The sequence below is a fragment of the Lucilia sericata genome, unplaced genomic scaffold (assembly GCF_015586225.1).
Source record: "Lucilia sericata isolate MDLA Ls3-8-SP2 unplaced genomic scaffold, ASM1558622v1 Contig000797F_arrow, whole genome shotgun sequence".
NCBI classification, from domain to species: Eukaryota; Metazoa; Arthropoda; class Insecta; order Diptera; family Calliphoridae; genus Lucilia; species Lucilia sericata.
Genome location: NW_023994789.1, coordinates 17,547 through 30,123, shown reverse-complemented (window position 1 = coordinate 30,123; position 12,577 = coordinate 17,547). Strand labels below are relative to the sequence as shown.

The 12,577-nt window shown below is 32.4% G+C and overlaps 2 protein-coding genes across 2 annotated transcripts; both read left to right on the top strand.

Moving 5' to 3' along the window:
- Nucleotides 1–1,475: 1,475 nt before the first annotated feature.
- LOC119608155 ((Z)-2-((N-methylformamido)methylene)-5-hydroxybutyrolactone dehydrogenase) lies at nt 1,476–2,685 on the top strand. The gene is made up of 2 exons (XM_037962456.1): nt 1,476–1,778; nt 1,853–2,685. Exons 1-2 carry the CDS (start codon nt 1,719–1,721, stop codon nt 2,540–2,542), a joined length of 750 nt encoding a protein of 249 aa, XP_037818384.1. The 5' UTR covers nt 1,476–1,718; the 3' UTR covers nt 2,543–2,685.
- Nucleotides 2,686–7,479: 4,794 nt separating this feature from the next.
- On the top strand, nt 7,480–11,590 carry LOC119608144 (sialin). Its single transcript, XM_037962434.1, has 2 exons — nt 7,480–8,180; nt 9,753–11,590. The coding sequence occupies exons 1-2, from the start codon at nt 7,877–7,879 to the stop codon at nt 11,309–11,311; spliced, it is 1,863 nt and encodes a 620-aa protein (XP_037818362.1). The 5' UTR covers nt 7,480–7,876; the 3' UTR covers nt 11,312–11,590.
- Nucleotides 11,591–12,577: the final 987 nt, after the last annotated feature.

Here is a 12,577-nt window from a genome sequence, read left to right as displayed (position 1 = left end):
ATGCTGAGGGGTATGAAGTAGTATTCAAAAGAAGAGCATTAGCATTGTATCAAGAGTATTTTCTTATAATCTCCCTCCAATATTGTTTAGAACTCTGCAAACATGTGACAGTGCCTAGTGGAAAATGTAAACAGGAAATAAAATTAAGCTGTTTTTTTATTTTTATCATGTGGCAACATTAGCAATAAAACTGTTATAAGCCAAACTTTTATAAGTTTATGTTAGCAGTGTTGCCATGTTAGTTTCTTTAATGTGCAGGGTTTTCAGGGCTCTAATAGTTCCTGTTCTATTAATCGACTATTTGTTCTAAAAGATCGACTATTTTGTCCTAAAAATTTCGATAAATTTAATGAATCTTTTAAGAAAATATATAGTCGAATAATTGACATTGTAAATAATAGTGGAAAAATCGAAGTTGGAAATGTCGACTTTCTTAACGAATCTAAACGGTTCCAATTTTTTCATTGTATAGTACTTTTAACACAGAATCTAACAATATTCTTTTATACCCTACATTGGGAGGGTGTATTGGGTTTGTGGTGATGTTTGTAAAACCCAAAATATTGGCCCTATACTCACCTTAAAGTATGCCATTCTGCATAAAATAATTTTCTGCGTCTGAACATAAGTCCCTAAACTGGCAGATAATTTCTAGCATAAAGAAAAATTAAATTAAATACATATTTGCACGTACGTACCAAATCAGCATTTAATATTGCTACGACTTGCTCTCAAATTCTGTTCCTTTCACGAAACATTCGGTTTTCTGTACTGTTTTCAAATACCAATATTGTAACGTTAGTTTATGTAAAATCTGTCTGGTAACACCAAATCATCTTGTTACAGAGTTGTCTTATAAATGTCAGTGTAATTCGTGTAATGGCGCTAAATATGTTGGTCAGAAAAGATAGTAATTATTTATTAAATAAATATGGAAATAAAGTGATTAAAATTATAGTAAAGATATAAATAGTGAATTACAAGTGTTATCTATTGAAAATTATAAAAATCAAAGGTAAGCTAGTTGTATAAAGTTTAAAAAATCATTAAATGAAAAAGTGCATGAATTTTAATTTGTGTTGTGAATAAAAGAACGGCGTCAATGAAGTTTACCAACGTCGTTTGATTGGGCTTATGAGTGGCGGTATTATAAATAAGTTCTATTAAATTGTATATTTAAATAAAAATAGCTGTTTAAAATGGTACATTTATAAGAAATTGTCTATAAAAATAAATAAAAGTTGACTTCTTTTTGCAATTAGTTTTTAAAAAATAATTTATGACAATATCATAAAGGAATTTGACGGCGTTTAGGCTTACTCGTTTATCAGCTTGGTGGTTCTTTTGTTTACATTTTAAGATGGCAGTGTTCATGACATCAGCTGGTGTTTTTTTACATATTTAAAAAAAGAATTAAAAATTTCTGGAAAATTAAAATAATAAGGAAAATAAACCATTTAAGGTTGTTATTAAACGCCTGAACTCTAGTTCATATTTATAATTTACTGTTTATTTAAAAAAATTTATAGTTTAAATAGCAAGTTGTTTCTAAAATTTCCAAAAACTTAAAAAATCCCTATTTTTTGTTAAATATTTTAAACTTGGCAACTCATTAGCTGTTTAATTTTATTATTTACCTTTTGTGATAACAATTTTTATAAAATTCCTAAAAATTGCATTTAAAACTTTTCCGTTTTCCTCATTATTATTAAAAAACTATGTCTACAGCGCTAGTTACTCAAGAATTATTTAACAAGATGGATTTTAATGCCTCTGCTGTAAGTTTTTAAGAAAAATATTTACAAATTACTAAAACTAACCTCAATTTTCGTTATCAAAACAATAAAATTAGGCAACCAAAGCAACTGAAACTAATAAAGGTACATCCAGCCCACAACCCTCCGTGTTAATAGTGTTCGCCAATAGTGATATAAATGCTGCTCTTTACCATTTAAGCAAATCCTTGGAAAATCCTTTCGCAACTAAAGCTATTGCCACTGTTTTAGTGCAAGAATCAATTAAAAATGATTTTGTGGAGAAACTAAAACAACAACTTAAACCCTATCCAAAGGAAGCAGTAAATAATAATGAACATTTCATTAAAGCCTTAAGTACTGCCCACAAATTAAGTGCCCAACTTATAACTATTGCTCAAAAGGAAGCTAATGTTTATGCACCCACGTTAGTATGTGATTTCACCCATGAACAATTGGGCTCTACTACACCCTCAGGAATAGTTACTTTCCACACTTTCCGCACCGCTAAAGAAGCTATTGCTTTGGTTAATAAGGAATCATTTAAATTTAATTCAGTCTCCATTTGGCATGAAAATCATAGTTATGCTTATGAATTGGTTGCAGCTCTTAAGTCGGAAAACTATTTTATCAATTGTTATCAAGTGCCTTTGACCGGTTTGGCTGATAATGTTACTCAGGGTAAAAATTATGTGAGTTTGGATAAATCCTATCATTATGAAACTTTACAACATGACGGTATACAAAAGTGTATTGTATTCCCCATTGGCAGTATCTTCGCTAATTGAGTAAAGGTTAATTAATGTTAACTATGTTGAGATTTAAATTGTAAATTGTATAAGAAATTTTATTAAAAAATGTCTTCCTTTTATACTGTGAATAAACGTAACTAACTAAACTTATAAAGTCAATAAAAAGTTAATAATTTAAAGAAAGGATTTTTTTTAATTAAAATTGAAAAATAAATAAAATAATATTTAATATATATGAAGATGTATGAGATCCCATTTCTACAGAGTACTTTAATTTAACCAATCTCTTACGGAAGAGAATAACATTATCAATAGGTATTTTTTCACCACGACAATATTCTATAAACAATACTTACTTGTAAACGTTGTTTTTAAAATGTGATAAAAAATAAAATTTGCAACTGTATTTTTTAAAGTCGGGGAATTATTTATTGTTTATCTTAAATGTGACTACATACTATTGTTTAAAATAAACAACAATATAAAATTATAATTATATTTGTAGGCGTATAAATTTAAAACGTGTTAGAATTCATGTTAAATTCATATTTTTAACATCTTAAACAAAGATTTATAATGTTTTTCTCATCTTACTCTCATCTCTAAGCAAATAATGTATAAAAATTGTTCTATTTCTCTTAATCCAAAACTGTCTTTGAATAGAGTTTTACAAGAAGTGTTTCTTTTGAGAAATATGGAATTTGTTTGAATTTGTCGGTTTCACATTCACTTCACCTTTTATAGATTAGTAAACAATGTCATTAACCCCACTCTGTAACTTATTTTTTGAACAAAATTAGAATTATTATCATTATTATTTTTAAATAAATTATATGAAATGGAAAGTTATTGTGATATTTAAAATAATTGTTAAAAAATATTTTTATAAATCTGGTTTTCAAGCCAGTTTTTAAGATTTAATATTTCAATAAACTGCATTAAAAGTTCAAACATTTTACTTAGTCATTATTTGTTTTTTAATGCATATTTATTTCCTCATAACAATAAAATACACTATTGTTTTTATACCCACCATCGAAATAAATTGGGAAGTGTATTGACTATGGTAACCCGTTTGTAACACAAAGAAATGACGTAGATCTACGAATGTATGGATCCTTATTAGTCTTAGACAAAAGTTCAGACCATTAGACCATGTTATAGTACAGATAATAGACTAGACTACAGTCTAGATTATAGGCAAGACTATAAATAAAACTAGGTTATGGTCCATACTGTAGTGTAGACTATAGACTAGACGTTAGCGTAGAGTATAGTTCACCACTATATCCCAGACTAATGTTAAGGGTGTAGACTAACCAAGACTATAAAGCTATAGTCCAGACTAGACTATAGACTAGACTATAGACTAGACTATAGACTAGACTATAGACTAGACTATAGACTAGGACTATAGACTGGACTATAGACTGGACTATAGACTAGACTATAGACTAGACTATAGACTAGACTATAGACTAGACTATAGACTAGACTATAGACTAGACTATAGACTAGACTATAGACTAGACTATAGACTAGACTATAGACTAGACTATAGACTAGACTATAGACTAGACTATAGACTAGACTATAGACTAGACTATAGACTAGACTATAGACTAGACTATAGACTAGGACTATAGACTAGACTATAGACTAGACTAGACTAGACTATAGTATAGACTAGACTATAGACTAGACTATAGACTAGACTATAGACTAGACTATAGACTAGACTATAGACTAGACTATAGACTAGACTATAGACTAGACTATAGACTAGACTATAGACTAGACTATAGACTAGACTATAGACTAGACTATAGACTAGACTATAGACTAGACTATAGACTAGACTATAGACTAGACTATAGACTAGACTATAGACTAGACTATAGACTAGACTATAGACTAGACTATAGACTAGACTATAGACTAGACTATAGACTAGACTATAGACTAGACTATAGACTAGACTATAGACTAGACTATAGACTAGACTATAGACTAGACTATAGACTAGACTATAGACTAGACTATAGACTAGACTATAGACTAGACTATAGACTAGACTATAGACTAGACTATAGACTAGACTATAGACTAGACTATAGACTAGACTATAGACTAGACTAGACTAGACTATAGACTAGACTATAGACTAGACTATAGACTAGACTATAGACTAGACTATAGACTAGACTATAGACTAGACTATAGACTAGACTATAGACTAGACTATAGACTAGACTATAGACTAGACTATAGACTAGACTATAGACTAGACTATAGACTAGACTATAGACTAGACTATAGACTAGACTATAGACTAGACTATAGACTAGACTATAGACTAGACTATAGACTAGACTATAGACTAGACTATAGACTAGACTATAGACTAGACTATAGACTAGACTAGACTATAGACTAGACTAGACTAGACTATAGACTATAGACTATAGACTATAGACTATAGACTATAGACTAGACTAGACTAGACTATAGACTAGACTAGACTATAGACTAGACTAGACTAGACTATAGACTAGACTAGACTAGACTAGACTAGACTAGACTAGACTATAGACTAGACTAGACTAGACTAGACTAGACTAGACTAGACTAGACTAGACTATAGACTAGACTAGACTATAGACTAGACTAGACTATAGACTAGACTATAGACTAGACTAGACTATAGACTAGACTAGACTATAGACTAGACTAGACTAGACTATAGACTAGACTAGACTATAGACTAGACTAGACTATAGACTAGACTAGACTAGACTATAGACTATAGACTATAGACTAGACTATAGACTAGACTATAGACTAGACTATAGACTAGACTATAGACTAGACTATAGACTAGACTATAGACTAGACTATAGACTAGACTATAGACTAGACTATAGACTAGACTATAGACTAGACTATAGACTCGACTATAGACTAGACTATAGACTAGACTATAGACTGAACTATAGACTAGACTATAGACTAGACTATAGACTGGACTATAGACTAGACTATAGACTAGACTATAGACTGGACTATAGACTGGACTATAGACTAGACTATAGACTAGACTATAGACTGGACTATAGACTAGACTATAGACTAGACTATAGACTGGACTATAGACTGGACTATAGACTAGACTATAGACTAGACTATAGACTAGACTATAGACTAGACTATAGACTAGACTATAGACTAGACTATAGACTAGACTTAGACTAGACTATAGACTAGACTATAGACTAGACTATAGACTAGACTATAGACTAGACTATAGACTAGACTATAGACTAGACTATAGACTAGACTATAGACTAGACTATAGACTAGACTATAGACTAGACTATAGACTAGACTATAGACTAGACTATAGACTAGACTATAGACTAGACTATAGACTAGACTATAGACTAGACTATAGACTAGACTATAGACTAGACTATAGACTAGACTATAGACTAGACTATAGACTAGACTATAGACTAGACTATAGACTAGACTATAGACTAGACTATAGACTAGACTATAGACTAGACTATAGACTACTATAGACTAGACTATAGAATAGACTATAGACTAGACTATAGACTAGACTATAGACTAGACTATAGACTAGACTATAGACTAGACTATAGACTAGACTATAGACTAGACTATAGACTAGACATAGACTAGACTATAGACTAGACTATAGACTAGACTATAGACTAGACTATAGACTAGACTATAGACTAGACTATAGACTAGACTATAGACTAGACTATAGACTAGACTATAGACTAGACTATAGACTAGACTATAGACTAGACTATAGACTAGACTACTAGACTAGACTATAGACTTAGACTATAGACTAGACTAGATAGACATAGACTAGACTATAGACTAGACTATAGACTAGACTATAGACTAGACTATAGACTAGACTAGAACTATAACTAGACTAGACTAGACATAGACTAGACTAGACTAGACTATAGACTAGACCTAGACTATAGACTAGACTAGACTATAGACTAGACTAGACTAGACTAGACTATAGACAGACTAGACTAGACTAGACTAGACTATAGACTAGACTAGACTAGACTAGACTAGACTAGACTAGACTATAGACTAGACTAGACTATAGACTAGACTAGACTAGACTAGACTATAGACTAGACTAGACTATAGACTACTAGACTATAGACTAGACTATAGGACTAGACTAGACTAGACTAGACTAGACTAGACTAGACTAGACTATAGACTAGACTAGACTAGACTATAGACTAGACTAGACTGGACTATAGACTAGACTAGACTATAGACTAGACTATAGACTAGGCTATAGACTAGACTATAGACTAGACTATAGACTAGACTATAGACTAGACTATAGACTAGACTATAGACTAGACTATAGACTAGACTATAGACTAGACTATAGACTAGACTATGGACTAGACTATAGACTAGACTATAGACTAGACTATAGACTAGACTATAGACTAGACTATAGACTAGACTATAGACTAGACTATAGACTAGACTATAGACTAGACTAGTCTATATAGACCGATATTGGTTAGACTAGACCGATATTAGGTCAGTACTTTGTATCATTTTATGGTGGTTATTAATGATTCCGCACTGCCGATTATAACGCTCTTAGTTGTTTGCATTTGTGTATATTTTGTTTTGCTCATGACTTTTTGCCACCACCAAAATCTAGCAGTCACTCACTCTCCACCTCCCCCCTGACCTTTTGTCTAATCTAACAACAAACACTGGTACCTGTTCTGCTCTTCTCTTCGTTTGTAATACCCTTCTCCATACAGTTTGCTGGAAAGAGTAAGAAAAAACTATAACATTTTGTTAGATTTTTCAACATTAATAACAAAACAGAAAAATTGTGTCGTGGCTTTCTCAGGTTTCTAATGGGAATTTTATTTAGTTGCTGCTGTTGGTTGCTCTGTTACGTTTCGTTGTTGATTTTTTGCTCTCCAAAGTTGTGTGTTCATTTGTACAGTAAAATATATATTATTTTTAATTTGTACTTTATTTCTAAACAATCACTTTAAATGTTAAGACATTCGTTCGTTCGTTCTATTTAATACAACGTTATACATAATTGCTGCTGCTTAATAATACTACTTCATACTTCATTTACAAAAATGTATTTTTATTTTAAAAGTGTTTAAAGGAACTAAGGAGTTTTAATAATAAATTTAAAGAAAAGTGTTTATAAAACAAATAAACAATAGAATCGACCACAAAGAGCAAACGAAAGAAAAATAATTTTTTAAAACCAAAAAAGGAAATAAAAGGAAATGCTCAACTTTAGGAATAAGAAAAATGTCATCAAAACAAAATAGTGTAAAAGCAGCAGAAGCAGAAAGAGCAGCAGTTGTAACAGACATATGGGAACCAGATGTTCAGGCCACACAACACGATTTCACCCATAACCATGGAGAACAAGAACATAGTAGAATGTATGTCAATGATTTCCACGATGAGGAACGTATACAATTTCAAAGAGAAATAATGGCCGCTGGCAAAGATTCCCGTTTTGTGGATGAAGACGAAGATGAGGAAGAGGATGGTTTATATGAGGGTGATGGTTTATTGGATACTCGCACTTTAATTACCAATAATCAGGGTAAGCAGCTACTACCTACAACGTAATTTGTTTTTACAGTTGTTGTTGAAATAATAGCAGTGGTAAACAATTACAAAACCTTTTTTGTTTACAAACATAAGTATTTGCTTTTGTAACTGTGTGTTACAGTTTTTTTGTGAAAGTATTTAACAAAATTTATCTTGGAATGATTCATAAACAATGAACTTAACTTGTGTATGTTACCTTCGTTATTAATTGGTTTCTTTTTTTTTTTGTTAATATTTATATGATTGTCTGCAGAACTTCTACAGTTTGTTCTAAAGTTAAAGGGATAGATAGCAAACCAACAAATACAAAACAGTTAAACTAATTTTAAATGTGTGAAAAACTTCTATTGTATTTTTATAACAGACCTTTTTTAAAGCCACTTCTTATTATTAAAACAGAAATGACGTAAAAATATTAAAAAATGAACTTAAAAATGTGTTAAAAATTAATGAGCGCAAAGAGAGTAATTTTGCAATATGTTTTGAGCTCTTTCATTGTTGAAGTTGTGTACATCTTTACGAGAATGGTTTGGATTGGCTTTTTAAAACAAACTTTTAACGTTTTAACTACATAATACTAAAAGATCAGTAACGTAAAAGAATTAAATCACAAAATTTGGCTCTTTCTTCTATAATGTCTACATTAGACATTAGTGTAATCTATAGTCTGGACTATACTATAGTTTATAGTCTATATTTGGACTATAGGTTAGTCTAAAGTCTGCACTACAATTTAGTCTATATTCTGGACTATAGTTTAGTCTAAAGTCTGGTTATATTCAGTCTAGTCCAGTCTACAGTCTGGAATTTAGTCTATAATAAATTTAGTCAATAATCTGGACTATAGTTTAGTATCCAGTCTGGACTATAGTTTAGTCTATAGTCTGAACTAAAGTTTAGTCTGTAGTCTGGGCTACAGTTTAGACTTTCCGAGCCTAAAGAATAGACTATAATCTAGTCCGTAGTCTGGGCTATACTAATTAGTTTAGTCTAAAGTTTTGACAATAGTCTATATTCATGAATATACATACTTTCTATAGTCTATAGTCTGGACTATAGCTTATTTTATACTCTGGACTATAATCTAGTCTATAGTTAAGTCTAAAGTCTGGACTACAGTCTAGTCTGGACTATAATTTAGACTATAGTCTGCAATGGAGTTTAATCTAGAGTCCAGCCAATAGTCTGGACTATAGTCTAGACTTTAGACTCTAGTCCATAGTCTGGGCTATAGTCCTGACTAGAGTCTAGTCTATAGTCTGGATTATAGTATATACTTTACTCTACAGTCTTGACTATAGTCTGGACTATAGTTTAGTCTATAGTCTTGACTATAGTTTAGTCTATAGTCTGGGCTATAGTTTACTCTGTCTGGATTATAGTATACTCTATAGTCTGGACTAAAGTTTAGTTTATAGTCTTTACTATAGTCTAGCTCATAGTCTGGAGTATAGATTATAATCTGGACAATACTACTGCTATCATTTTAAAAACAACAACAAAAAAATCTTATGTACAAAAACAAACAAAAAAACTGAAACTTATATAAAATCTTTAAACATAGATAATGATGGCGATGACTGTATCAATACTCGCACAATCTTCGGACTAATGGGTTTCTTTGGTTTTGCTGTAGTCTATGCTATGCGTGTTAATCTCTCAGTGGCCATAGTAGCCATGGTCAATCAAACGGCCATACCTCATGACAACGACAACAGCAACAACTCCTCTGATATAATAATGGACGATACTTGTCCCATGGATGATGTTATGAGAAATAAAACATCTCTACTACCTCAAGGTGAATTTGTGTGGGACGAGGAGACTCAAGGCCTGGTGTTGGGCTCCTTTTTCTATGGCTACGTTTTGACGCAAGTCCCTGGTGGACGTATGGCTGAACTGATAGGAGGCAAATTGATCTACGGCTATGGTGTACTAATTACCGCTCTCTTTACTTTACTAACACCCATAGCTGCCTATTGGAATTTGCCGTTTTTAATTATGGTACGTGTTTTAGAGGGCATGGGAGAGGGTGTTACCTACCCGGCCATGCATGCTATGTTGGCTCATTGGATTCCCCCTTTGGAGCGTAACAAATTTGCAGCTGTTGTTTATGCGGGCTCCAATATTGGTACTGTTATCTCTATGCCTTTAACGGGATGGCTGTGCTCTTTGGATTTTATGGGTGGTTGGCCATTGGCCTTCTATCTATTTGGCATAGTGGGCATAATATGGTTTATATTTTGGATGTTTTTGGTCTACGATAAACCTTCAATGCATCCTCGCATAAGTCGTAAAGAAAGACTGTATATAGAGAGGAGCATTCGTTTGTCGCAACAATCCAGCAGTAATCGTTTGGCGACAGCCTTCCATAATGTTAATGACAACGATGATGACTATAGAATGGAGAGAACGGCGGCAGAACATAACCGCATACCCTGGTGCTCGATTATGACCTCAATACCTCTATGGGCAATATTGATAACCCAGTGCGGACAAAGTTGGGCTTTTTACACCCAACTTACCGAACTGCCCACTTATATGAGCAATGTTTTACACTTTGATATACAATCCAATGCTGTACTCAATGCTATTCCCTATTTGACTTCCTGGCTGGTGGGTATTGGTTGCTCTGCTTTGGCTGATTGGCTGCTGGAGAAACGTTATATTACTACTTTGAATTCCTATAAATTTTGGAATTCTGTCTCTTCCATTATACCCTCGTTGGCCTTAATTGGTGTGGGTTATGTGGGCTGCAGTTGGCAGTGGGTCACCTTTATGCTGGCCGGTGTCGGCTCATTTGCTGGTGCCGTTTATGCTGGCAATCAAATGAATCACATATCCTTGAGTCCGCAATATGCCGGCACTATGTATGGCATAACTAATTCGGCAGCCAACATTTGTGGATTTTTGGCTCCTTACATCATTGGCACTATAATCAATCATAATGAGACATTAACGCAATGGCGTAAAGTATTTTGGTTGGCTGGTGGTTTAAATATTGGTGGAAATCTCATTTATCTCATCTTCAGCAGGGCTGAAGAGCAAAGCTGGTCTCGCCCTGAAGGTATAACAATTGGTGCTAGAAATATTGCTGCTGCTGGAGGACATTTAACAACGTGATACATTATTATAATGATGTGATGTTGATGTGTACCTTATATATTTTTTTATTTTATTTTTTCAAAGAAAGAACGTGTGATATATAATACTATTATCCCGGTCTGGCTTTGATAGCAATAGAGTGACTGGGGTAAAAAAAAAAAACGAAACTGTAACAAGAAAAACATACTTGATAGTATTTTAATGTAATATTCCTTAGTTAAATGGTTTTAATAATACAATTAGTTGTTCCTATAACTAAAAGAAGGAGATGAATCGCTTCTTTTTTATTACAACAAACTATGGAGTTTTATTTTATAGAGAATAATAACTAGTAAATTGAAAGGGAAGCAAGCTTATATTTTTTTCTCTAACTCGTTTCCGAGAAAAATGGACTTTTATGTTTTCAGTCATAAAATAGAATTTTCAATAAAAAAAAATAGGATTTTGATAGGAAAAAAAAAGTGATTACAGTTTTCGCTTGTTTTGTCTCTATCTCTTACCGTTTCCGAGAAAAATGGACTTTTATGTTTTCACTTAAAAAATTGGATTTTTACTCAAAAATCTGGATTTTGGTGGGAAATAAAATTGATCACAGATTTCGCTTGTTTTGTCTCTATCTCTTACCGTTGCCGAGAAAAATGGGCTTTTATGTTTTCACTCAAAAAACTAGCTTTTGATGGGAAATAAAAGTGATCACAGATTTCGCTTGTTTCGTCTGTATCTCTTACCGTTTCCGAGAAAAATTTTCTTTTATGTTTTCACTCAAAAAACTGGATTTTGGTGGGAAATAAAAGTGATCACAGATTTCGCTTGTTTTGTCTCTATCTCTTACCGCTTCCAAGAAAAATGGACTTTTATGTTTTCACTTAAAAAATTGGATTTTTACTCAAAAAACTGGATTTTAGTGGGAAATAAAATTGATCACAGATTTCGCTTGTTTTGTCTCTATCTCTTACCGTTTCCAAGAAAAATTGACTTTTATGCTTTCACTCAAAAAACTGGATTTTGGTGGGAAATAAAAGTGATCACAGATTTCGCTTGTTTTGTCTCTATCTCTTACCGTTTCCGAGAAAAATGGACTTTTATGTTTTCACTCAAAAAACTGGATTTTGGTGGGAAATAAAAGTGATCACAGATTTCGCTTGTTTTGTCTCTATCTCTTACCGTTTCCGAGAAAAATGGACTTTTATGTTTTCACTCAAAAAACTGGATTTTGGTGGGAAATAAAAGTGATCACAGATTTCGCTTGTTTTGTCTCTATCTCTTACCGTTTCCGAGAAAAAT